This window comes from Sparus aurata, chromosome 4 (genome assembly GCF_900880675.1).
Source record: "Sparus aurata chromosome 4, fSpaAur1.1, whole genome shotgun sequence".
Taxonomy (NCBI): domain Eukaryota; kingdom Metazoa; phylum Chordata; class Actinopteri; order Spariformes; family Sparidae; genus Sparus; species Sparus aurata.
The window spans coordinates 18,102,393-18,126,259 of record NC_044190.1 but is presented as its reverse complement, the minus strand read 5'-3'; the positions used below and the strand labels follow the sequence as shown (position 1 = coordinate 18,126,259).

Below are 23,867 nucleotides of genomic sequence, written 5' to 3'. Positions count from 1 at the left end.
ACTTGTGCATCCAGGCCCATTTCACTCAGTCTGCGAGGAACATACATAACGGAGGAAGCACAAAAACAATACTTGGTATCTGTATGCAAATGAGGAGCAGCGGCTTTGCAAATATAATAATGATAAAACGTTCAAAAAAATGTTTTACAATATTTTAATGTGGTCTGTAAAGGTCCTTGGTTATTCAGGCCATTTGCTGTAGCAGCTGGAAAACCTTTTTTGTTTTACACCAGCTGGATGAATTAGGTCAAATTAGGTTTCATTAACAATTCTGAAGCAAACATATCAAACCCTTCATGCTTCAACTTAAAACAACATTATGTAGAAACACTTTTTACCCTGTCATTTTTGCATCATTTGATGCAACACCGCTGTCGTAAATACGAAACCCAGCTCTGTAAGAATTTCATTCTCATTACGTGTTCACAATGTTACATCCTGAGAACTTGTATTTTAAAGTAAATGCTGTGATCCTACACTCTCTACACTGAAGTTATATAGTGCACAAACAAGTGATAGCTGTGACAGAGACACCATTCACTCTATTACACTTAGACACTCCACCATCAACATGATTTTGAAGCTGTTATTTTAAGGTAAAAAAAAAAGTTAAATAATGTTGCTTTAATGGGGCAAAATGTATGAATTATTTTGATGATAACATTCAACAATAATCTATTTGTATCAACACAATGTTAAGAAATGACAGAGGTAGTGGTTTGTTTGTGGAGTCCAATTTCGCTGCTTTAATTTGCAATTCCATTACTAGTTTTACTGCAGCGAGTTGAGCCATGCAACGTCTGGGACTTGCCTTCTCCGTAGTGCGTCCAAAGTGCGCCTGCCCTGCTCCCAAGCATGCAAACCCTTGACAACTCCCTTCTCTCCCTCAAACGAACCTGTGTTGCAAGAATAAACTCATGTCTGTGCATGAAACCTGAGAGAAAGACGTTTTTAGTTTTTCTCCAGTGTCCCTGTTTGTACTTCAGATATCTGCTGTATTTTACCGATTCAAGGTTTCTACTTGTGTTCGTGTTTGACATAAATTGTAAATTGAACATTTAAATAAAGTTAGAAAAAAAAAGATGACTCCGATAAGTCGCCAATTCTTACATATTGCCCCGTTAATTAAACTATTTGAAATTGAAGAAACAACCTGGTTTCACAATGTCATGGTAATTCTGCAACAATGGTATTTTTCCTAACAGCAAAAGTAAAAATAAAATAAGGCTTAAATTCAAGTGTCTGGGGCTGCAAGAACATTTTAACCACACAAATCTATATTTTACATGGAAGAAGGGGTAAACTACAACACTGCAAACAATGGAGCGCGATATCCACTCCCACACGTAGCACTTGGATGTGTTACAACATTCTATAGCGGTAAGGAAGGCAAACATTTTCAACAGGGAAAAGAGTGTGGTGTTCAGAGGGAGTCTCTGATCTTGGACCTCCAGTTACCAGCTCTTTCGAATCCATTTCTGCATGTCTGGTAGTCACTGATAGTCTGTCTGATCTCTTCCTCTGTGGTCATTACAAATGGACCTGAAGGGCAAGACACAGCACACATTACAAGTTCAGTGACTTCTGAAACACATGAAGCAGCTCTTTTGTTAAGTAATTTATTGGCAACATGAAGGGAATAGCAAATGACGCACCGTGTTGTACAACAGGCTCTTTGATAGGTTCTCCAGCAATTAGCACAAAATGGGAAGCTTCAGAGCCCTGAGGAGGAAATGTCATCTGTAATTTTATGAATTAGTGGTTCCCAAGTGTGGGAAGTCCTCAAACAAGCACACCAGTAAAATCCTCAATTAGGATAACGGTAATTGGTGGACCACTGATCATGATATAGAGGAGTGTATCACCTTGTTTTGAACTTTGACACAGTCTCCATCTCCAAACACCACAGTGTGATGGGGCTCTACCTTCTGCTGCTCCTGATCTGGACCTTGAAAACAAGAGGTCACAGTTCTGTCCTTAAGCAATGCTTGAACTTTTGACTTATTCAGTTTTAGCTGAAATCTGCACCCACTTCACTTCATGGTGAATGCAAATTTGACTCAGCCTCTGGCTAAAATCAAGGCTGAGGCTTTAAACCTCGACTCTGTCAAGTGGCCAGCAGGGGTCAACTCCATCAGTTTAAAAAGGAAGTTCAATTGTACATAAGCTTGTGTGAAAATGACTCTACTTTTCACGTGATTTAACAGTTTCCTGATAAGATCATGGTCTCCACTGCTAGCTTGAAGCCTTCTCCAACAAAGTCTGATGTTCAATTGGTAAATTATGGTCCCATTTAGACAATTAAAGCTAGGGTCTGTAATGTTGTTCAGAGACACATTTTGTTATACTGGGTGAAATGATCCTGTTATCTTGAGAGTAGTCAATACATTATGTATTCAGAAAAAGGCATGAAAATAATCGGACCTCTGTGGCAGCTGCAGGACTGAGAAAAAGCTGACCAATCCGTGCCATCCGGCCCGGATAGCACGGGTTGGTCAGATGCCTTCATGTCTCGTTCTGTCCCTCCCTCCTCCGCGTGTGCACACATTACGTTTCACTGATGCCAGAAATATTCAGCACACTCCTCTGCAGAAATACGAGTTGCAGGAGAAGACGTTCATTTGGTTACAATGGCAGAGAAAATGCAGCCAGCGTTACTTGTAACAGTTCACCCCGCTAAAAAAGCAAGGAAAAGGAAGCCTGAGGCAGAAAAGGCTGCGACGAAAAAGGCTCTGGATAAAGAAAGAAGTCGGACAGAGTCATCATCGGTGCAGCGTTTGAGCGGTGGAGACAACTGGGGCATGTGAAGGGCCTGAAAAGTGATGCAGAGGTTGCTCTCTTTCTGTTGGACAGGTAATTATTTGTTTTGTTTCAGGGGGATTTGTTATTTTAATGAAATATGTGAGGTTTGCCAACTTACGTTTGTAGCTCATATTAGCCCAATGCTAACGTTAGCTTCTTTGTGTGTTGTTTTTAGCCATGAGAATGGCTAATGAGTCAGCCCAATTTCCACTGGATCGGGTTCCGCTGCATTGCGGCTCCGATCCGGTTTTGCTCCGCCTTCTGGCAATCCCCACCGGTTGCGGTTTGAGTCCGCCACTGCGCAGTATGGTAGACACTAAACAGCTGGCCTCACGATGTGTGCTGGTGTCAACACGGAGTGTTTTATTTTGAAAAGTAACCGGATGTAGTTTGTTATTTCGGCGCTTGACTTCCTGTCTGCTCCGTGCTAAATTCAGCTGAATTGCTGCGTCTTGCTCCGGCATCTCCTTCTCCCTGCTGAGTCCCACTGCAAGCACAACTCACCTCTGCAGCAGCGTGCTCGTCGTGGGGACGCTCTGACGAGTCAATTACCAAGTGCAGTAGAGTTCTGCAGCTCAAGGATGAAAATGTATGGTTATTCCTCAATTAAAATGCAAAGTTCATATGTGTCTTTCCTACCAGTTTATAACAGTTATTATCGAGAGTGGACAGGGAAAAGGACGGAATTGAGCATTTCTAACTGCACTCGGTAATCAACTCACCAGGGCTTCCCCACAACGAGCAAGCTGCTGCAGGAGAGTGGTGAGTTGTGTTGTCTTTTCAGTAGAAATCTGGCAAAGCTAGCAGATGTTTGATGCCTCGAACTATGTGCTGGGACCCTATTTGTACTGTTGCTGAAGTTTGGTGCTGTTCTGAGCTTTATTTGTGGCTATGAGTGGCTTTTTGATGGCAGTTTCTTGGTGGAGGTATAGACTGCAATGTATTGTTATCATGTGGTCTCTTCTGAGGTTGCTAAAATGACATAAGCTAGCGGTCAGAAAACTTGATCTCTCAAGGGGGGGTCTTACTCAGTGTCACGGTGTGTTAGACCATGGATTAAATATACACCGGAATATCCCTTTAATCCAACGACAGTGAAATGAGGAGAAAATTAAACATTTAATTTGGACAGTTCTTCTTATTCATTTCTGTCAAAATGGGCCAGTTATGTGAGGAAACAAACCACAGAACAAACATGTTGATTATGGTTTGAGGTCTTGGAGCTGTTTTTGATATACTTGTGAAAACAAATGGGACTCTGTGACTTCTGGGAGTGAGAGCTTCTCATTTGGGGAAACCAAAAAAAAAACATGATGGCCTAAAGTCAATTATGGTCAATTAGTGCAACGGGGAAGAAAATCGGATGAAACCTGTTCAGAGGTTTGTATCACTACGTAAATTTCCCCCCCAAAACTAGATTATTTGCAGTTCATGACGTGCATCATTGACAATAATGACGTTTGTACATCATGCAAGTATGTAGCTTAACAAACCCACTGAGAGTTAACCAGAAATACAGGCAAGGCACCTGCGTCTTTCAGACTTAACCTGGTTTAGCACTTTGTTTGCATGCTGCAACACTTAAAGTACTGACATTAAACGCTGAGAAAGCCAGACAACTTCCACTTGTGGTCGATGCATTCATCAAAGCCAGCTGGTCCTGATTTGGCCAGACGACACGCAGAGTCGAGACTTCACATTCAAATAACTTTAATCCGTGCAGCCATTTTCATCCGTCTCTTCTCATCAAAACATCTGCCAGCAATAACCACCAGTCTGAGAGATCCTGCGGTGTAACGATGGAGAGGAATCAAATCGTGATGAAATTTTATGAAATAATAAAAGGAGGGGAATTCTGACGGACAACAACGGGTTTGACCGAACTAAGAAAGCCTCTGAAAATGATTCCACTGTCTGGAAGGGTTTGTTCTCATGCAAGGGGAATTCCCTGATCATGTAACCGGGCAAATAAGCAGGAAATGCAAAATTTAAGCTGTCAAACGGACACTGATACTTAAGGCCCCCACACACTGCCCAGACGTCCAACTGCCTTATCCGACCACTCTCCGACCACTCTGTTGCCTCTCGTCTGACCCGTTCGGCACAAAAGTTGCATTGAACACACCGCTTCGATGTTCTGCCAGCTCCACAGTAGCGTGTACATTCTGTGCTTGCGCGAGATGCAATAAGCCGGTGGCTCTAGTGTTAAAAGATGCTGGACTAGAGGTTTATGCACGCAACTCTCTTTACTTTCGATCTAAACGAAACTCAACTATTTCAGACAAAAACAGCTGCATACTAAACATGCAGCGAGGCATTACCAAGTGAACGCAGATTAATTCGTCCTGAATGGACATAATATCAGCTAGTCTCGTGCCAGTACTCCAAAGCATGAAAACAAGAAATGACGGAACGGAGTGCGTAGAAAACCAATGCGCACACAGTATTCCGCCTCTCCCACACACCAGAGAATCCAATGGCTCAGACGTCCGACGGCCCACCTCCTCAGACTTCGCATGCTCAGTCGGATCCGACAACGTCCGCGCGGCTCCGAAAGCTTCCAACGCACTTGAACACACCAAAAATATTTGTTCCCGACCTCGTCCGAGACTCTCCAAACGCTTCAGACGTCCAACGGTTGGGCCGATGTGTGGGGGCCTTTACACCATGTGGGTCAGGTGATTTATATGAGGGCAAACTCTGAGATGGTCGTAATTTATATACAGTAGCACAACAATTTTTCCATAGATGTTGGGTAAACTTCAGATCGGACTGGAGTGGTCAGAAGTCTGAGGAGATCAGTGTCAATATGAATCCACCACGTTTAACACATGGGCCTTTTAAATGTAGAGGGGGGAGTAATGATAGGAATAAGATCACGCACATATCTGTAATGTGGACATAGCAGCATGAGGAGGAGCGAGGGAAGAGTGTAACGACTGTTGTGGTTGTATGGCTCCCCACATCAGTCAAGTTACTGTTCCAGAGCTGTGGCTTTGAATAATGGCCACAACAGTTTTTGCGCCGATGCCACTACGTTGTCCCACGTTACATTTAACCCCTGACCTTTTAGATATCAAATGTCATAACATCATAATTCTATCCTATAAGACATTCGTATGTCAAATTTTATTGAAATGATTAAGGGTCAACCAATATAGCTTTTACAAGGTCGATACAGATGGTGCTTATTTGAATTCAAGGAGACTGAAAACTGATATTTGGGACTGATATTCATCAGTGAAATGAAAGTCTTTGTGTCCAAATTTCTAACTTAAGAACAATTTACTTATGTACTGTTGTTAAGTACAATTTTTTGGGTCGATAATAGGTCTACCCAGGGTAATTGTAGCATGAATTATTGAATTATGACCAAAAATTGTGTTTTCTGAGGTCACGGTGACCAAATTCTAACCTGTTCATCTTTCAGTCATAGAGGACATTTGTACCAGATTTTGAAGAAATTCCCTGAAGGCCTTCTTGAGATATCACATTCACAGGAATGAGACAGACAGATGGAAAAACAATACGAAAACATAACGCCTAGGGCTATGGCTGTTGCAGAGGCATTATAATAGTGAAACAAATGCATAAATAAATAAAAGAAAAGCACATTCTAGCCAGATCAAGATCTTTACAACATGAATCAGTGGTGCTCACACCACATTTGTCCACAGGGGGCACCAGAATCAACAAAAAATGTAATTTCCATATAGCTGCTTTAACCCGAACAGCGACAGGCAGTGTCCCGTATGTATTCATGAGAGAAATAAAGTATCTCTTGGTTTGAAAGTTGGTATACAGTGGGCCTCTCTGTTTTGAGATTATGAATTAGACTCACCAACATGAATGGATCCTGATAGTGTGTAGATGAAGGCAGTCCATCCTGTCAAACACAGAAATATTAACTGTAAGTATGTGTGTAAAAAAGTAAATATCAAACGCTGCCCACTTACAGGTGGCAGAAAGAAGCTGGAGAACACAACACTGAAAGATCATCACCTTTGGCACAGTCCGATATTGAGCCCAATTTGTACTATTGCATTATGTTAAAATTGATTATTTAGATGAGAAGTAGCTTCCCCTGTTTCTTGAGTTGTAAAGCTCTCGCTCTCTCCACGTCACTCTTAAAATGCTGAGCTGTTCTGTTAGAACTGTAAATGTCTGCTGATAACATTTTATCCGGATTACATTTCTCGTACTCCTCTAAAGAATGCAGGCCTTGATAAAACTCAAGGTTGACATTAGCTGTTTTATCAAAGCCTGCACTTTGATAAAACAGCTAATGTCAACCTTGTGCATACTGACCTAGATACAAAACACGGTACTCTTTCTGTTGTCTGATGAAATGTGAAGTGGAGAAGAGTTATTAAGTAGAAGTTACAACTATTTCTTTTTGACCTAGTGCTAGTTTTGCTAGTTTTTGACCACGATGGAGACACGTTTCACACTTTTACACTGATCTACAAACAACACGGAAACAAACCATGGTTGTGTTATAAGAGCGGGTTACAGTGCCATCGCTTTGCAATTTTTGCTAGTGGCCACTTATTGGATAGCAATGAAAGTCCTCTGTGTCCCAAAAAGCATTTTCTCTTTAGACCACCATTGTGACATGAAGCCTCCAGCTATAAGCACGCTCAAATTTTACTCTTCTATTATTACTTTGTATTGGATATTTTCAAACCATGGGAGTTTAATCTTTGGAAAACTTTTCCAAAGTGGTTTTGTGCTTATTAAATATTTATTCTTTAAGTTACTTTCATGGCTGGAAAATCATGACTGATCATTTAACCTTCCACCCTAGAAATGCAGCTACTGCCTCCAACCTTTAAGTATCTTCAATTTTCTTCTTGTCTTCTCCTGGAGAAAAATCTCAATGAGAAAATGTTTTTTTGAGAAATGTTATTATAATTTTTTTTTATTTAGTTGCGCTGTAAAATTTACATCAGCTTTCTTTTAGAGATAAATGGCCTCACATGATATAACCTAGTCCCTGTCTCAGCATAAATAAATATCGATCCCATTTAGATCATGAACACTAGAACTGCTGCAACACAATTAAAAAGTTGAAGTTACATTAATTATGACTTGGCGACATACAGTAGTAGTCAATGTAACACCAGATGTAGACAACTATGAGTTTTTTAACATTAGCCAACATCAGCCACCAGCCAGAAGCTGCTGGTCATGCCAGGTAAAGTAAGGCTGTAGCAGCAGAGTGTGTTGGTTGAAGTGAGCGTTGCTGAGTTGTTGTTTTTTTTTTATCATTAAATTGAACTTTTTTATTTGGAAGGCGAACAGATAGTGTTGCTTTAAATGGTCTTTTTTATTTTTATTTTTTTATCTTTTCTGCAGCTTTTGACCAAAAAACAGGAACGAATCAAAAACTAACAAAGTAGGGTAAGCTGCTTTTCTTTTCCATTATGAGTGCCCTGGTTCATCTCAGGGAGAGGACGCTTGAGAGCAAACTAATATTTTCTACAACAGGAAAGAAAAATGAGGAGGCCATCAAATCAATACAGTATCTGCTTTTGATAAAGCAGCCTTACAAACCATTTAGAAGCATTTACAAAGACACTACGGTGCATGCATGAATGTTTCTCTCCTACCTGAGGGGACAGGCTGCACATGAAAAGCTCCTGCCTGCAGGGTGAAGTCAAGGTACAAGGTCGGTGTCCTCGTAAAGACCTTAGACTGAAAGAGAAAAAAGACAGTAAGGAAATATGCTGACTTCCTCTGACACAGCCACAAGCTTGAAATATTTTAGAATTTAACACTTGTGGCTTTGCGAGTGCGTGTGTGAGTGTCCAAGAACACATTGAATCTGTATAAGACAGAAAACACATTCATGCAAACTCTGAAACAGTGGCGCCAGTGACTGTCATGGTCATTTGTTTATGACCTCAGAACTATCTGCACGTCTGTTCCCTGTGAACTGCGCTGTGTGATCTGCTCTGTTTTGTTGGACATAATCTTGTTATCTGGCTCGACACTGCTAAGAATCACTTGGGCTTTCAAAGATATAATGTCAGAATCATATTGGAGGTCTGAGGCTTACGCTTCCTTCACTACACAACAGTTTCCTTGTGCGTTTTTATATTTAAATTTTTTTTACTGTGAGTGAGACATTTCACCAGAGAGAGTCAGTAATGGATGGCCTCTTCTAATCCAGAAAACGTCTGATAAAAAGCAGCACATGGCGCTGGTGAAGGGGCAGAGGAGGAAACAAGGAGAAAACAGCACTAAATGGGTGAAATCATGGATACTACACCTCTAGGCTCAGGGGGCTTTCCCTTTCTTTTCCTGTTTCTTTTTTCGTGTACTTATCCACTTACCTGAACAGCCAATCAGAGTGATTGAACCTGGGCCCTAACACTTGCACAACAGTAGCAGTAAAATATCAGCGCACAGACAGTTAGAGACTAGCTGGTGAACATAGCGGAGCATTTATAGTCAGAAAAGTCATATATTCCCTTAGGAGTTGGTTCTGAGACATGACATGTTAATGTTGAACAAAATTAACAAAATAATGACTAAACAGATGAAAACTGATGCTGGCTGCTGACTTTTGCCACTAGGCGCTGCCAAAGTTTGTCATTTGTTTATCTTTTACCGAGGGGATTTTAAGCAAAGTCTGTTTTAAAAGCAACTTTTAAGAATTTTGTTTCATTGGAAACATTCAATACTTCAAATTCTTTCTTAATTTGAGGGACTTCGGTTTAGTATTTATTATCAGATATAGGTTGCGATCTCAAGTTTATTTCACTTAACGTCATCTGCAGTTTGGAGTGTTGTCTTACTTTGGGGAACAACAACATTTTATATAATTACGGCTCAATGACCTGTTTTAAACCAAGAGTTTTTAATGCCAGACCACAGCTTGCTAAGTCTCATGCCCTGCAGTAACCTCTTCCATTGTAGACACACACCCACCCACACACACACACGCACATCTGCACTCCAAGTCATCCCTCGCAGGCCAGGACAATCTGCTTCTCATTTGCTGTTTCCTCTTTTCAAACAGACTCTCCTTACACTCACACTGGTCAAATAGTAAGGTTAATGGGCATTCACACACACACACACACACACACACACACAGGCATGCACAAATGCATGTTTATGTCATTGTTTGTCAGTTTTTCCTGTTTGCCTCGAGCATCCAGTGAATGAGCAATCACCATGAGACCAACAGCTACCAGGAAAGTATACATCATGTTCAGTTTCAAAGTGCTCCTCTGACTGCGGCTTCATTTAATGATGCTGCAGTGACATCACGACCCTGTAGGAGCTGAATTCTAAACACACACACACACCTTTACGCCTAAAGCCTCTCCGGATATCACAGACACCGTGACTCCTCCCTCGCTGGGTTTGGGGATCTCTGAGCCTTTGAGCTCCTGGTACGCTGGTTCCACCATCTTGTCTCGTCTGGGCAGGTTCACCCACAGCTGTAAGCCCACAACCGGCTCCTCCGACACGGGCATCTCCGCATGGACCACCCCCTTTCCTGCAGTCATCCACTGGTGGACAAGGAGACACGACTTACACACATAAGCCTAAATGCTGAGTGTGTTCACAGATTGTGCTATCTGTATTCGCATTGTTAATTGTTGAGGCGTGTTTGTTATTGTTTTAAGTAACCAGAGGTGAGGGGTGTTCATTAGCAGTGTATGTGGCACGGCACGGTCGGTGGACTGGTCCACAACTTTGGTCCAGACAGAACAAACTCAACAACATTTTGAGGATGACACTTTATAGACATAAACTGGTAAAGTGTTATTGCAACCCTGATTCTACATCTTGTGAGATCAGAACATTTTTTGACATCTACAAGGAAGTGCACACAGTTTGGTCACAGTCATACTGTAGTTCGTTAAGTAATACGTAATAACTGGGACAAGCGAGCACACCAACATCTGTATCTGTTCAAACATAAAAATTGTCTGTATTCATACTTGGAATGGGCTTAAACAAGAAGTGGGTGGTGCTTAAACAGGAAGTGGGTATGACTAACCAGAAGTTGTTCATTCAAGCCTGAAGTTGATACAGGTTGATCAGAAGTTGTTATTTGTATTATTTATTAGAAAATAAAAATGACAGAACAGCCTCAGAATTGAGTTTTGCATCCATGTTTTTGAGAAAGAAAAACTATTAACAGAACAAGTTCTTTTTATAAACTTGAATGAATAAACTTCAGTCAGCTACCGAGGGAGGATTTATCTTCATCCGGTGTAACGATATTGACGCATATTTTTTGATATGCATAAAGTATCTCTTGATTCAAAATGTATTGTGATTCACCAAGTATTGCAATTCAATATAATGATTTATTGCAGTTTTTGTTTGTTTTTCTAACACTACACCATGGGTAAAAGTTTCACTATACACTTCTGAAGACTGTATATCAAGAGCCATATTCTAAAAAATGCACATCACATGACAATTAGTCCTTCTGAGTTTTATTTCGGCAGCATCGTTGCTATACTGCATATAAAAGTGGTAAATCAAATAATCTTTGTGTGCTACATTTAGCTGTTCACGCTCACGAAGCCAGTGCTATTAGAATACTAAATAAAATGGAAAATATAAATATACAGTCTATAGGGATGAATTCTCATAACTGGTGAACAGGGTAAACATTATAGACTCTAAACATTGCCATGATGACACTGTGAGCATGTTAGCCTGCTGATGAAGCTCACAGAAAGTCTTTGAACACCTGTTGTTGGTCTACTGATGCATGTAATCCATTTTCAGCAGTATCATACAGAAGATTTGTTATTGTCACATTATGCATAACACCAGTCTGGACTTCTAAGTAAAACATGATAATCAGTAAAATAGAGTTCCATTTAGATCAGCTCCTGAATGTTGTGATATAATGACTTCTTAAACAGGCAGCTGGTTTCAGGGATGAAAGTTAAACTGCTTCCGCTTCTCCTTTAGGCCAGCTGTGATTTTCCACTCTCGTTAAAGCCTCGATTTCAGGCAGCCGGTCACTGATAATTCATCTGTGACTATTCATTGTGATGTTTGGTTTCTTTGATTGCCGAGTGCTGGGTACTAACTGTCACAGATCTATTGGGTAATAAAAAATGCAGAACACAAAACCATAGCTAGACACCCAAATAACAGAGGCAACACAGATCTGTCCAGTGTTTGATATTAATCCAGGTACATTTAAAATACCTTATGTTGTAATACACATGCAGTCTAATTTAGAAATGAGCTGCCTGTTTGGTTACATAAAGACCTGAAAAAGATGGCCAGTGTATGTGAAAATATTTTGATATTCTTAATTTTGATGTAAAAAGTGTGTGATTTAAAAAACAAACTAAAATGTACATACAGTACATAGATTGAGTGAATTCTCAAACAATTTCTCTGCCACCCATTTCCTTTAATGAAACCCTGCTCTTATCTGAGGACTGTCTGAGCGTTCCCTGAAGGACCCACATGACGTCTACAGAGGGTGCACGTGGTGTGTTGGCGTTAAATTCAGCTGAACTGACTGAACCTCTGCTGTGGATTAAAGCTGAGTCAGCAGCCTGTGTGTGTGTGTGTGTGTGTGTGTGTGTGTGTGTGTGATATACTTTACTACTTTAAAAACAGGAAACAACCCTCAGGGCATGATATCCAATTAGTGTGAGTGCACAACATTTTAATGTATATGTAATGAGTTTGTGGGAATTTGTTTGCTTATGTCTGATTCTGCTCTTTTATTTACAAGTGGGCTGAATGCTTCTCATTAATGTTAATGACTGCTACTTTACCATTAGAGGAGTACATTGACACATGTGGACAACAATAATGCACTGTGAGATAATGTGTGTCTCTTCAACATTTGACTTTGCTCCTCGCTCTCTGACGGGATCATCTGCTGTCACCTGTGTTTCATCAGAAGTTATAGTGACATTACCTTGAGCAATGTTACGGATTTCTCAGGGATGGAACATCTTTGGAAACATTTGAGAAAATAAGTCCAAATCTCATCAAAATGTATATCAAAGCTCAGAGATCTTGTTTCCCCCTGTTTCCCGTCTTTGTGCTAAGCTAAGCTAACTGATCAGGAGCTTACTGCACAAACATGAAGGTAATATCAATCTTTTTAATCAAACTCTTTTCTAGAGGTCATTCTTTAAAGGTCCTTGAAATTAATCACAAGATGAACACAATATGCAAAAATTCAGTACTTGCAGATCTCCAGGTTTCAGTCGTCCTGAATGACCACAGAAGTCTTCATGGGCCGTGACCCCTTCCAAGACATATGTTACCTGTTCGAGGAAAGATGCACATGTCTTCAGCTATTTCAAAATTGTATGCGCTGACCTCAAGCAGATGACAGATGAAATGGGTAATAAACTTTCTTTCGCATCAGTGGTCCAAGTTTTTCTTTAACTCATGCCATGAGCTTCCAAAAGCATGTGTGCGCTCGTTTCACCGCCCCAGTGGTCAAACTGGACAGGAAGAGAAGTGCTGATTGTGAGGTCATCGGTTCAAAGGTGAACATCTGTCTAAGGGAGGAAAGCTGGGGCCCCTGCAGTGAGCTGCCTGTGATCTGTCTCCACAGCTGTGTGATCTCAAAAGTCATGCGAGTGCGGGCAAACACACCTGCTGAAAGGCATGCTGGGAGTGTAGCCGAGTCCTGTCCACCCACACTGGGAGATTTAAAGTTGCATCTGCCAAATAAAATACACTTGGAGGATCGTCTGGCAATCTAAGGACAATATCTGGGTTTTTTAAGATACAAATCCAACCTTAACCCGTTAATCACTGTAGTACCAGTATTACTGCTAAAACCACACTATAGAACTAAAGAATCATTTTTAAAAAAGCATAATAGACTTGTGGAGAGTTTCATGTACAGCATTAAGATGAATAAGAAGACAAAAACCGTAACAAGAGCAACCATTACATTATCCATTCACAAAGATGAGAAGTTATTAAATTAGGCAACACGTCTCTTTATTCAGACACACTGAATAAAAAAGTGAAGCCCAGGCAAAGCTCAAAGACTGTACATTTCTAAAGATGCAATTAAATGAAAAATGAGTAAGTAGTACACACACACACACACACACACACACACACACACACACACACAGCATGTACTAAATGAATGATTGAAGCAACTACTCGCTTTCAGAACCCTGCTCAAATGTATCGGCCCCTTACTAAAAGCATCACTGATTGATTTTGCCACATCAGGGAAGGGAACAAGCTGTAAAAGGAACACTTATAAGGAACACTACTATCGGACTTATTAGCGCCTCATGAAGTCAGTTCTAGCATGTAAGCCAAAATCATGATTCATCATTTTTTTAGAGAATTCAAACGATTAAACATGTATTTACAGACAATCAGAGATCGACACAAACACATCAAAACATATATTTTCATACTAGAGAAATACTTATCAAAGTACTTATATACTGGTATGAGGAAATGTATTTCACTGAAATACAAGGGACTTTTAAAATACAGATAAACATTCAGTACAAACTGATATTATTCATTTTCATCCATTTAGTAACTCAGTATTGGTTGGATTTTGTTGGCCCAATTGTTGGACAGCATCAAGTAACTCTGTGTTTACTTTGCTCTTCACATATTGTTCTTTTGGCTTTCTCATGGATACATGTCCAACATATTTTATATATTATTAATGACTACCCAATACTCGATTCTTTAAGAAAGCTCAAACCTCAGTAAACTTTAAAATGTGCATTCCTACTACCAATACTTAGAGAAATGTCTGGCATGTCTGTCATGTTCACCAGGTAGTCGCTAACTTTGGCTGTTTGGTGCTTAGAGCCCCAAAAACAACATCTTAAAATTATTTCATTTGTCTGACACACAGCCCCCAAAATGTATATGTCTGAACAAATCTTACATTAAGAAGCTGTAACCAGCAAAACACTTTTATGACATAAGAAGTTGTTTTAATTATCAATCTTGTCATTAAATACTCCATTAGCATTAAATAACCGATTATTTATTTTCAACACTAATCTAAAGTCCATCGAGAAATAAAGACAGCAAAAAATTACAAAATACAGGGAAGGAAAAGTGGAAAATAAAGACAGAAGGGAAGCTGTGGGTTATGAACGAATAGAGAAAGTTATAAATATGTCATAAAACACATCATGTCATGGAAAAGGGGCAATATGAGTAGAAGTCTGCGTAACATAAGTAATGTATGCAAGTATGTAAGGATTCAAAAACAGACTTTCATCAGAAGAGCAGAGCGTTGTTTCACAGGGAGAGAACAAAATAAATGTAGAGATCAGTTGTTTTTCTTAAAAAAGGCTGCTGCAGTAATTATCATATTTCTGGGTCCTACATGTGTTTGAACTCTCAGTTTTTAATAATCTGACCAACATGTCAGTATGTCGGAACAATGGTCAGGGAAGACTCTCTCTGGTGGAGACATGACGCAAAAATGCCAAACTCCTACAAGAACAAACAACCACAAGACCAAAGAACAGGACAATTCCTCTCTTTCAAAATAGGGGATTTTTAAAAAAAAAAAAAAAAACATTATGAGTTAGGTCATATGTCATCATCAAATCTTTAGTCTGAGGCTTTCTGGGTTGGAGTTGATGCTAGGCAAACTTAACAGCACCATCATTTGTAATATACCTGATACATTTGACTCTCTGCATGATTTCTGAAGTCTATAAACCTGAAGGCAAAGTGGCAGCACAGCTTCTGTCCGCACACCGTCGCGCTGTCTCCATCTAGTGGTCAAAGTAGGAGCTTCACCCCCTGGGTATCAACTCTGGGTCCTGTGCTTGTGAACTCATGCTGCTTTGTTAGATCTTTGGTCAGAAGAGCTGTATTGGTTCAAATTGTAATGCAACGCCTGTGCTACCAATCTTAGATTCTTCTTTGGCCTGAGCTGAGTTGTGAAGTTTGAAAAATGGGGATTGCATCCTCGATAACATATTCTGCAAGTGTGGCTGTCATTTCATGAGGTTTCAATTAATGATTTTTTTTCTTTTGATTATTTTTTGGATAATGTTCTTGTTTGGTCTATTTAGTGTCTTAAAAAAACAGAACCTCAACGCCACCGAGGGAGAAAAATATAGGTAGCATTTTGTAAAAAGTATTTTTAAAACCTCATGATGATAACATGGTTAATATGCTGTACTTCAGCACAGCAGAACAGATCTCAGACAGCTAATGAAGGCAAAAAATAGCCCAAATTTCTTGGTGTAGTCAATAAAATATGGTTTCCAGGTAAAGGAAATGATTTAACACCCACTTTACATGTGTTTAATAGGCTACAGACTCAAATGTTGACGTTTCTCCAGCTTTTATGAAGATTTGTAGCCTCAATTAATGGTTTGGAATTCTTAAAATCTGAGTCAATACTTACTGTCTCAAATCCTCTGTGAGGATGGTCCGGGAAACCTGCCGGCTTGCTCACTCGGAACTCATCCAACATCAGGAAAGGATCCAAGTTTCTCAGCTGGAAAAAGATATGTACAGTTGAGTTTCCATTACATGGTGTTGACAGTTGAATTATATCAAAATAGTTGAGGAACTCACCTCCTTTCTACCGATGCTCCTGCGGACATGAGCACCAACTCCCTCCGTCTGCTCCACACTCAGTACTGTCCTCTCCACTCTCCTCACATTCATCGTGCTTGGAGATCTTTCACTGGTCACCACAAGAACAGAAAATATTCTTTAATGTTCCTTAATCAAGGACAAACTCTTTTTTGAGATTGAATTTTTTTAAAAAAAGCAAAACAATTTAAAATGTTGAAATTGCCAGTCAAAAATGAGAGGAAATATCATGTCAAATTTGTGATTAGCACCTGACAGAAACCCAATTTTTGTTATAGATAGATGTTGATATTTCAGCTGATAAACACACATTTTTTTAGTGATCCCCTAAATGTGGTTCTCAAACACCAAGAAGTGACCATGACATGTGACGGAGGCAGGATATATTACAGTTTAGTCATAAACTTTAGTCTTAATCTTATAATCTGGATTGCAATATATTCAAAAGATTATTGTAGCTGGTGTTTTAATTGCTGTATTATTAAAGTGTTTTGTTATAAGCAGACAGAAGGACATAAACTTGATGAGCAGGAGAAACCTGAAAACAAAATACTGCAAAGTTGTGTGACGCGACAAAACAACCGGTAATGTCACACAATCACAGGGTTTTCCCGAATTCAGGACACTTCCTTGATAAAGAGGAGGGTTGCCAGGTTGCTTCTCTTGCATGACACATAAACTGATCTGACAGCTGTGCGTGAATCAGCATAGCGGTCAGCTGAGCGGATCAGATGCTCGTCAGCTGATCTCAGCGGGCTGGACTCAAAACATTCGCTAAAGTCATTACAGGGGAACTTTGCTTGAAATGTGTCACAATTGCATCATCTGTGAGCAGGGATTTTACTTGCTTCGTGAAACATAATGAGGTAGACCTGATCCCAGATCTGTTGATAATCGTCTGCTCCTTCATCATGGTGTTGTATTAAAAAGGTGCCGAATCCTTCATTGTTCATAGTACAAGTGAAGCCTGTTATTCAGCTTACTTTACGTGGAAGAACAGCGTTTATGTCAATGTCGAACGTTAACCCACATTGTAAAACACACCCACCTACCTGAAAGTATACGACAACGAGTGTTTTTTCCGTTTTGTATGACGATATTTAAATAACTACCAGTTTATTGTCGTGTCCTCCGCCGTCTCCACCTCCCCAGGTAGGATTACAACCCGGAAGTCAGGCAGAGGGCGTGGCTAAAGAGAAGTCCACAGTGTGATGGACAGAGCTGGAGATTATTCAACACAATCAACAAATAGTTCAAAATAAATAAATAAATAAATAAAAAGTTCTAACCAGGACCAGACTGGACAATCAGTGATCCAAATATGACCTTGGATTAACTCCACCACCTGCTCAGGACTGGAGCTGAAGCTCACAGTCAGTCAGCTGAATCAAACAGCACAGATTCATTCATTTATTTCAGACAGCTTCACAGTATGAGTCAGTCATCATTCCACCTTTGATTCAGATAAACAAAAACTCTATAAATAACATATTCCAATGTAATGCAATGTTTGCTTACATCCAGGGCTGGATTACATGAGTAGATATGACGTGGTAGACTGTATATTTATACAAAAAAGATATATATGTACTTAAATGGTTCATGATTATCATGCTCATTCATTTAGTTAGTTATACGTTTTAGCTTGTGTATCAATATTTTTGTATACAATTGGTTAGTCTCTTACTGAGATTCTGAGATTTTTTGAGGAATCACATTTTTTAAATATTTTGATATACACTGCTCAATATTAGTTTGGGATATTGGGATATTTTAGTGTTTCACTTGAATGTTTATTCTGTGTTATTTTCATTTTGCATTCTGTGAATAATTTGTTCTCCAAAAATAATTAGACATGTTTCATTTGACTTTTTATTACATATCCTCCAAATACTTAAAAAAAAAAAAAAAAAGTATGCTGGAGTTAAAGCCATAGTAGGCCCTGCATGTGTTGAATATATTCCTCAGTTGTCGATTTTTCCGGACACAGCTCTGAACACTCTGCATCGTCCTGTCGCTGACGGCGTCTGATGTTCTTGGCGATTCGCATACTGGCAGCCTGCCCGCCAGCCAGGTTGACTGCATGAGGTCCAATCTTTGTGGAGAAAAAAAGGTAATGGACACGTTCTCTGTCAATGCATTGTATAGATTATTGTTGAGACCTACTTTTGCAAAGACGTACCTGGAGAGCGGTGTACTGCCCCATTAGGTAGAGCGGGCACCCTTCTGCCCACTGTAAGCTTTCTGATATGCACGGCCAACCATCCATCACCTTCAGGGCAGGATGACACAGACACATTTTTAGGAATTTATCTGCATGGGTCAGGTTACATCACGAAAATAGAGCATGTGGGTTGGTCTGATTAATACATTGCTCCCATCTCACCATCCTTTTTTTTTTTAACCCCACCAAATATGGATATTTTGCAGCTATCTTTGGGGCAACATAACCAGGTATTTTGAGTCCAAACTAGATCCTTTCCTGAAACTAACCAAGTGGCTTTTGTGCCTAAACCTAAAAAAACAAAGCTTTGTGACAACATACAATAAAAAATGTAAACATAAAAAAACACTGGAATGTTTCAACATATCTGTACGACAAGAAAAGTTCAAGTTAAAAATACGATGGATGGGTACAATTAACATACAATGCCAACTTTTATCCTGGTGATTGGGTCGTCTATGCACACAAAATAAGACAACACGTTTGCTTGTCTAACCCACCTGAATGGGGAATTCCTTCATCACCGCAGAAAGCAACGGGTCTTGTCTGACATCAAGTTTGCAGCCAGTGGCAAGCCAAATCATATCTCCAGTCCAGCGCTCTCCTGTGCTGAGGGACAGACTCCAGGCTTGGCTCCTGTAGCACCATCTGGCTTCACTCACCTGCACAGTTGCATGAGATTCAATTACAAACCTTCTACATACCTCACATGTTACATCACCTGTCATGAGATGACCTTATCTCACCTCTTCGAAATTACCCCATCTCAATACACCCTCAACTCATGCTCATGTACCTCACAGTAAGTCTTGACATCCACCTGTCCGCTCAGGATGAATGGCTGCAGGTGGATGTAGGCCTCTGGGGTGACGGCCCCTCCTTTCCTCGCCTGGCGGATCATAGCCAGCCGTTTGTGGAGACTCCGCTCGTTATAGAATTGTCGCAGGTACGCTTGGCCGTCCATCTTGATGCCGTGCTCCACGTGGGAGTAACGACCCACCAGGCTCTCCACATCGCCCACGTCAAACTGTTTTAACTGTTGAAGAACCAGTGGAGACGGATACATGTGTTGGAGGCAGACGGGTGTATCTACAGCAAGTCTTTATTGTTGGTCTACATGCAGTTTCACACTGTCACTAGACCTGCAGGTGCTTCCTCATGACCCATGTCACATGGCCGGCACCTTGCTGCAGGGCGATTGAGACGACATGAGCGCTGGTCAGACCTCCACCAACTACCATTACTCTCTGCCCTGCCTCACACACTCCACACAGTTCTAGACACACATAAGCAAGCGAAAAGCAACGGAAAAGAAAGGAAAGTGTTGCAGCGAGGATGAGGGATCAGAAGCATGGAAAACTCAGGTGAAAGCAAAATATTATTGTCAGGTCAGTCACCAGAATAAAATGCCGGCATTGTACGTTTCTGCAAACCAGAGGTGCATTACAATAATTTAAGCAAAAACATTATGTTTTCCTAATCCTAACCAAGTGGTTTATGTGCCTAAACCTAACCAGAGTGAAAGCACAGCATTATGACAAGAGAGAAATAAAAAATGTAACATAAACAAATGCAAAGTTGCAACAGAAAACATTCAGTTATAATCTGTGGTTCAGTAGAAATGCACTTAACTAGTTGCTAGACAAGAGGATGGTTTAGTAGTTGTTATATTCTAACTTGATATCAGGACACTTTACAGCTGTTTGTAGCGACACAACCAGGTAAGCAAAATGATGTTTTCCTAATCCTAACCAAGTGTTTTGTTTGCCTAAATCTATCCAGATCATAAACAAAGCAGTGTCAGAAAACAAGTCAATATAAAATAAAATTGAATACTGAACATAAAGAATCCTGAAGTTGTAACATATCCATAGATGCAGAAATCACATTACAAACATTAATTATGGCAACTGAGAACAGTGTTTCCATGCAAAGTTTTTTTGTATTATTGTGATTTTACGTAAAAATGTCTCACCTTGAGTTGAAAATGTCTCACTCTCTCTCTGACAGTCTTGAAGTTGCTGCCGAGCAGTTGTCAGGCGGTGCATCAAGTGCACCGTGTGCTGCAGACGCTCCTCTGGGTAGCTTTCTTCGATACTTTTCACCCATGAAGGGATGTTCGCCATCTGGGCACGGGTTGGACCTGTTGCCATAACGACCTGATTGGCTTTTAGGACGAGGCCCTCTTGAAGTTGGACTTGAAAATATTTCACTCTCTTTCTCAAACCGTCTCCACTCCTTTCAGTCACTCTCAGTTCACCCTCTGTTTCCCGCTCCTGTGTCCAGTCATTTTCTTCTTCCATCACAGGTGTGATATGCTCCACTGTTCCCTTCACCAGCGCTCTGTCCAAGCTGTATCTCTCCACCTGTATGTTCAGATTCACCCACATAATCATCTGGGAGTTAGCAATGTTCTGATTTAGGGGCTCCTGCTGCTCAAAGGATAATGTTGGCATTAGACTCACACCAACAACACCCCTTTATTCGTACAGAAGACAAACCTTTTATGATTTTGGAAGTGACGTATTGCTTTGAGTAATATATTGTTTAATGCAGTTACTCTCAACCCTTTTGAGTCGTGACCCCCTAGAAGGCTGACTACCATCCCTTGGCAGATGTGTGATTTTCTCTGTTTTTCCATTATTTGAAATAACTAACCTCAACATCGAGGTAAGAAATAACTCTAGCAAGCACAAAGCAAAATTCAAACTACAGCAAAGGTTATTTAGATGCAGGCTGCAAGCTATCTTTTCAAGCCATTTTATTGAGCATATTGTAAAGACCTGAGAGTGACGTTAGAGAGACCAGTAATTAACACAAAATTATTTACAAACAGGTCAAGTCAAGTCAAGGTCAATTGTTTTTAGTATCATAGTCCATGTGACATTAAACATACCATGCAGAACACACACACACACGCACACCTGCTCTTTAAAGAAATCCACACTTAGTTTGGTTCCTGGCAGACTGAAGGATAAACTCTTCTTGAGTGTTGATGTGATGTTGAGCCGTTTCCTCTCCTTCTTGCCGAGCCTTGTGTCGTTAAAAAACGCATTGTCGTCCAGAATATAGACCTGGTCTGGAAGACTGTGAAGTTCGGCTGAGCGATTATACTTTAAAACAAACTCCTGCAGAGCTTTCTGTCAAGGAAAACATACACACACGTGTTTCTTTACATTCAAACGAAAGCAAGTTCTCTTTGTCTGTTTTTATACCTTATTGAGAGGATCTGTGTGCACCAGCGTGTGTGAGCGCAGGTGAGGGATGTTAAGAGCTGTGAACTGGCTCTCCCACAGAGTGGTCCACTCTCCGTAGGAATCTACCACTCGGAAACTCAGCGGGGGGCAAACAACCCTCTCTAATGTCGCTGCCTGTGCTAGTTGCTCCTCCAGTGCCACACCTGTAGAAACCAACAACAAACCACATGTGAACTGAAATATGATCTATGAAAAACACAATATTCAGACTTACTTAAATGGTTTAGCATTATTACAAATGATGAGAACATACTGATTCATAATTTCTGTGCCCAGTTTATAATTTGGATTATGACTTCAAAATGATGATTTGAGACCAATTTCAAAACAGGATGACAAAAAACTAACAAATGACAACCTGTCCTAAAAGTTTGTCCTTAAAAAATGAATCACTGTCCTAAAACTGAAACCCAATGAGAATGACTCATTATATTTCCCTTAAGTCATTTTTTTGCCACTAAATCACAAGTTGAATTATGAGTTACTTAATTTCATATTGCACTTTCGGATTAATTGTGCAATATGTACAAAAGAATGAACACTTTTGACTATTACGTCTGTGTATCATCTTGCAAAAGTCAGCATGCTAACAAGCTAGCCCCAGCCTGTCCCTGTCTTAAGGTCCTGTGCTGGCAGTGTAAACACTGACGCTCCACTGATTCTCTGGTGGCCAGTTCTTACATACTGCACCTTTATGACTAGAAATATGACATTTTTCAAAATTTAGAAACATGATCTTGAGAATATTTGTCAGTTTCACTTACAGGTGCAAAAAGTGATTCCAGAGACAGCTGGTTGATTGTTGTCTAATTCCCATGTCTTCAAACACCGATTTTTTTGGGCTTATGTCAAACCCTAAGTGTCAGAAACTGACATGGTAATGAGGCACAACAAGCAACTATCTCACATATTGCACTTCCATCAAAATAGCTAGCTGGTAATTTTCAGCCCTTCAACAAACCAATTAATCAATGAATTTCTTTCAGCTCAAAGTTGAGCGTACCAGTTGTTGCTCTCCTCTTCTTCCTGCCCCTGCAGCGTTTGCTGTCGGATGTTTGCGGGTTTGCCTGAAGCCCCAGAGGGTCCGAGCAGGAGGGGGAGTGGGCTGAGTCATGACCATGGTCTGAGTTTGGAACAGGGTCAGAGTTGGATAGCAAGGTAGCGAGGGTCAAGGCATGAGGGCCTCCCCCTATTATTAACACATCGAGTAGCACCATCTGAAAACACACACAGAGACAGTACAGCAGAGTGTTAAACTGTATGCAGTTAAAAATGAGTTGTGCTCTCAAAGCCTGGTTTGTAACCAGATGGTTCCTTAAAATGCAACTTTCACTCAATGGTGGTTTACTTTTGTGGATCAGTTGCTAGTTTACTCATGGTTAGTTCAGTGTTCATTAAAATTCAAAAGGGGATGTTAATAGATGGCATAAATTAGTAGATATCTATCTTATTTTGTTGTATTTTCTATTCATATAAGTCAAAAACATCATAGTTTGTATTCCAGTGTCCTTTAGATCATCCCACACATTCGAGCTCTAGTTTCACTCTGTTGAAATCAATGAGTTGTTCCTGGAGAAGTTAGGTTGTGAAAAACCACAGCAGTGAGTCACACACATCATGCACAATGCACAGTACCTGGCTGAGTTTTGATCGTCAGCTCACGCCAGCCTCTGAGATGACGTTGGAGGGTGGTCGGTGTCTCAGCTCAGTGTGTGCTGGCAGACCTGAAAGTTTGCGACAGTGGCGCGCGCCTCGTATGTAACTCAATCCACCTCAGCGTCTACAGATTTAGCAGGACTTCACCAGCTCGACAGGGAAAGCTGGAAATAGCTTCAGTGTGTGTGTGTGTTTGTGTAAATTTAGTAACACAGCCCATCACAGTATAAAGACAGTAAAGGCGCTGCACCAGCTGATATGTTTGCAGGCTAGAAGTATCATTGGGACTGAAATATACAAGACAACATATTTTAAGTATTACTATTAAAACAATAAAAGACAGAAGA

At 40.4% G+C, this 23,867-nt stretch overlaps 2 protein-coding genes across 4 annotated transcripts; both read right to left on the bottom strand.

Annotated features, from left to right (window-relative positions):
* Positions 1 to 140: 140 nt before the first annotated feature.
* Positions 141 to 17,557, bottom strand: pir (pirin). 2 transcript variants are annotated; one of them, XM_030415524.1, is made up of 10 exons: positions 17,436 to 17,557; positions 16,363 to 16,474; positions 16,190 to 16,282; positions 13,002 to 13,082; positions 10,122 to 10,328; positions 8,415 to 8,499; positions 6,644 to 6,688; positions 1,866 to 1,948; positions 1,656 to 1,722; positions 141 to 1,542 (listed from the first exon to the last, which is right to left on the bottom strand). In XM_030415524.1, exons 2-10 carry the CDS (start codon positions 16,453 to 16,455, stop codon positions 1,424 to 1,426), a joined length of 873 nt encoding a protein of 290 aa, XP_030271384.1. In that variant the 5' UTR covers positions 16,456 to 16,474; positions 17,436 to 17,557; the 3' UTR covers positions 141 to 1,423. The 2 variants fall into 2 exon arrangements, with proteins under 2 accessions (XP_030271384.1, XP_030271385.1); XM_030415525.1 differs by having other exon boundaries at positions 17,496 to 17,539.
* A 741-nt stretch (positions 17,558 to 18,298) lies between these two features.
* Positions 18,299 to 23,584, bottom strand: LOC115579990 (uncharacterized). 2 transcript variants are annotated; one of them, XM_030413793.1, is made up of 10 exons: positions 23,500 to 23,584; positions 22,868 to 23,081; positions 21,823 to 22,007; positions 21,532 to 21,747; positions 20,583 to 20,973; positions 19,750 to 19,883; positions 19,404 to 19,643; positions 19,108 to 19,269; positions 18,566 to 18,655; positions 18,299 to 18,478 (listed from the first exon to the last, which is right to left on the bottom strand). In XM_030413793.1, the coding sequence occupies exons 2-10, from the start codon at positions 23,079 to 23,081 to the stop codon at positions 18,308 to 18,310; spliced, it is 1,803 nt and encodes a 600-aa protein (XP_030269653.1). In that variant the 5' UTR covers positions 23,500 to 23,584; the 3' UTR covers positions 18,299 to 18,307. The 2 variants fall into 2 exon arrangements, with proteins under 2 accessions (XP_030269653.1, XP_030269654.1); XM_030413794.1 differs by lacking the exon at positions 21,532 to 21,747 and having other exon boundaries at positions 18,301 to 18,478.
* Between the last annotated feature and the right edge of the window lie 283 nt (positions 23,585 to 23,867).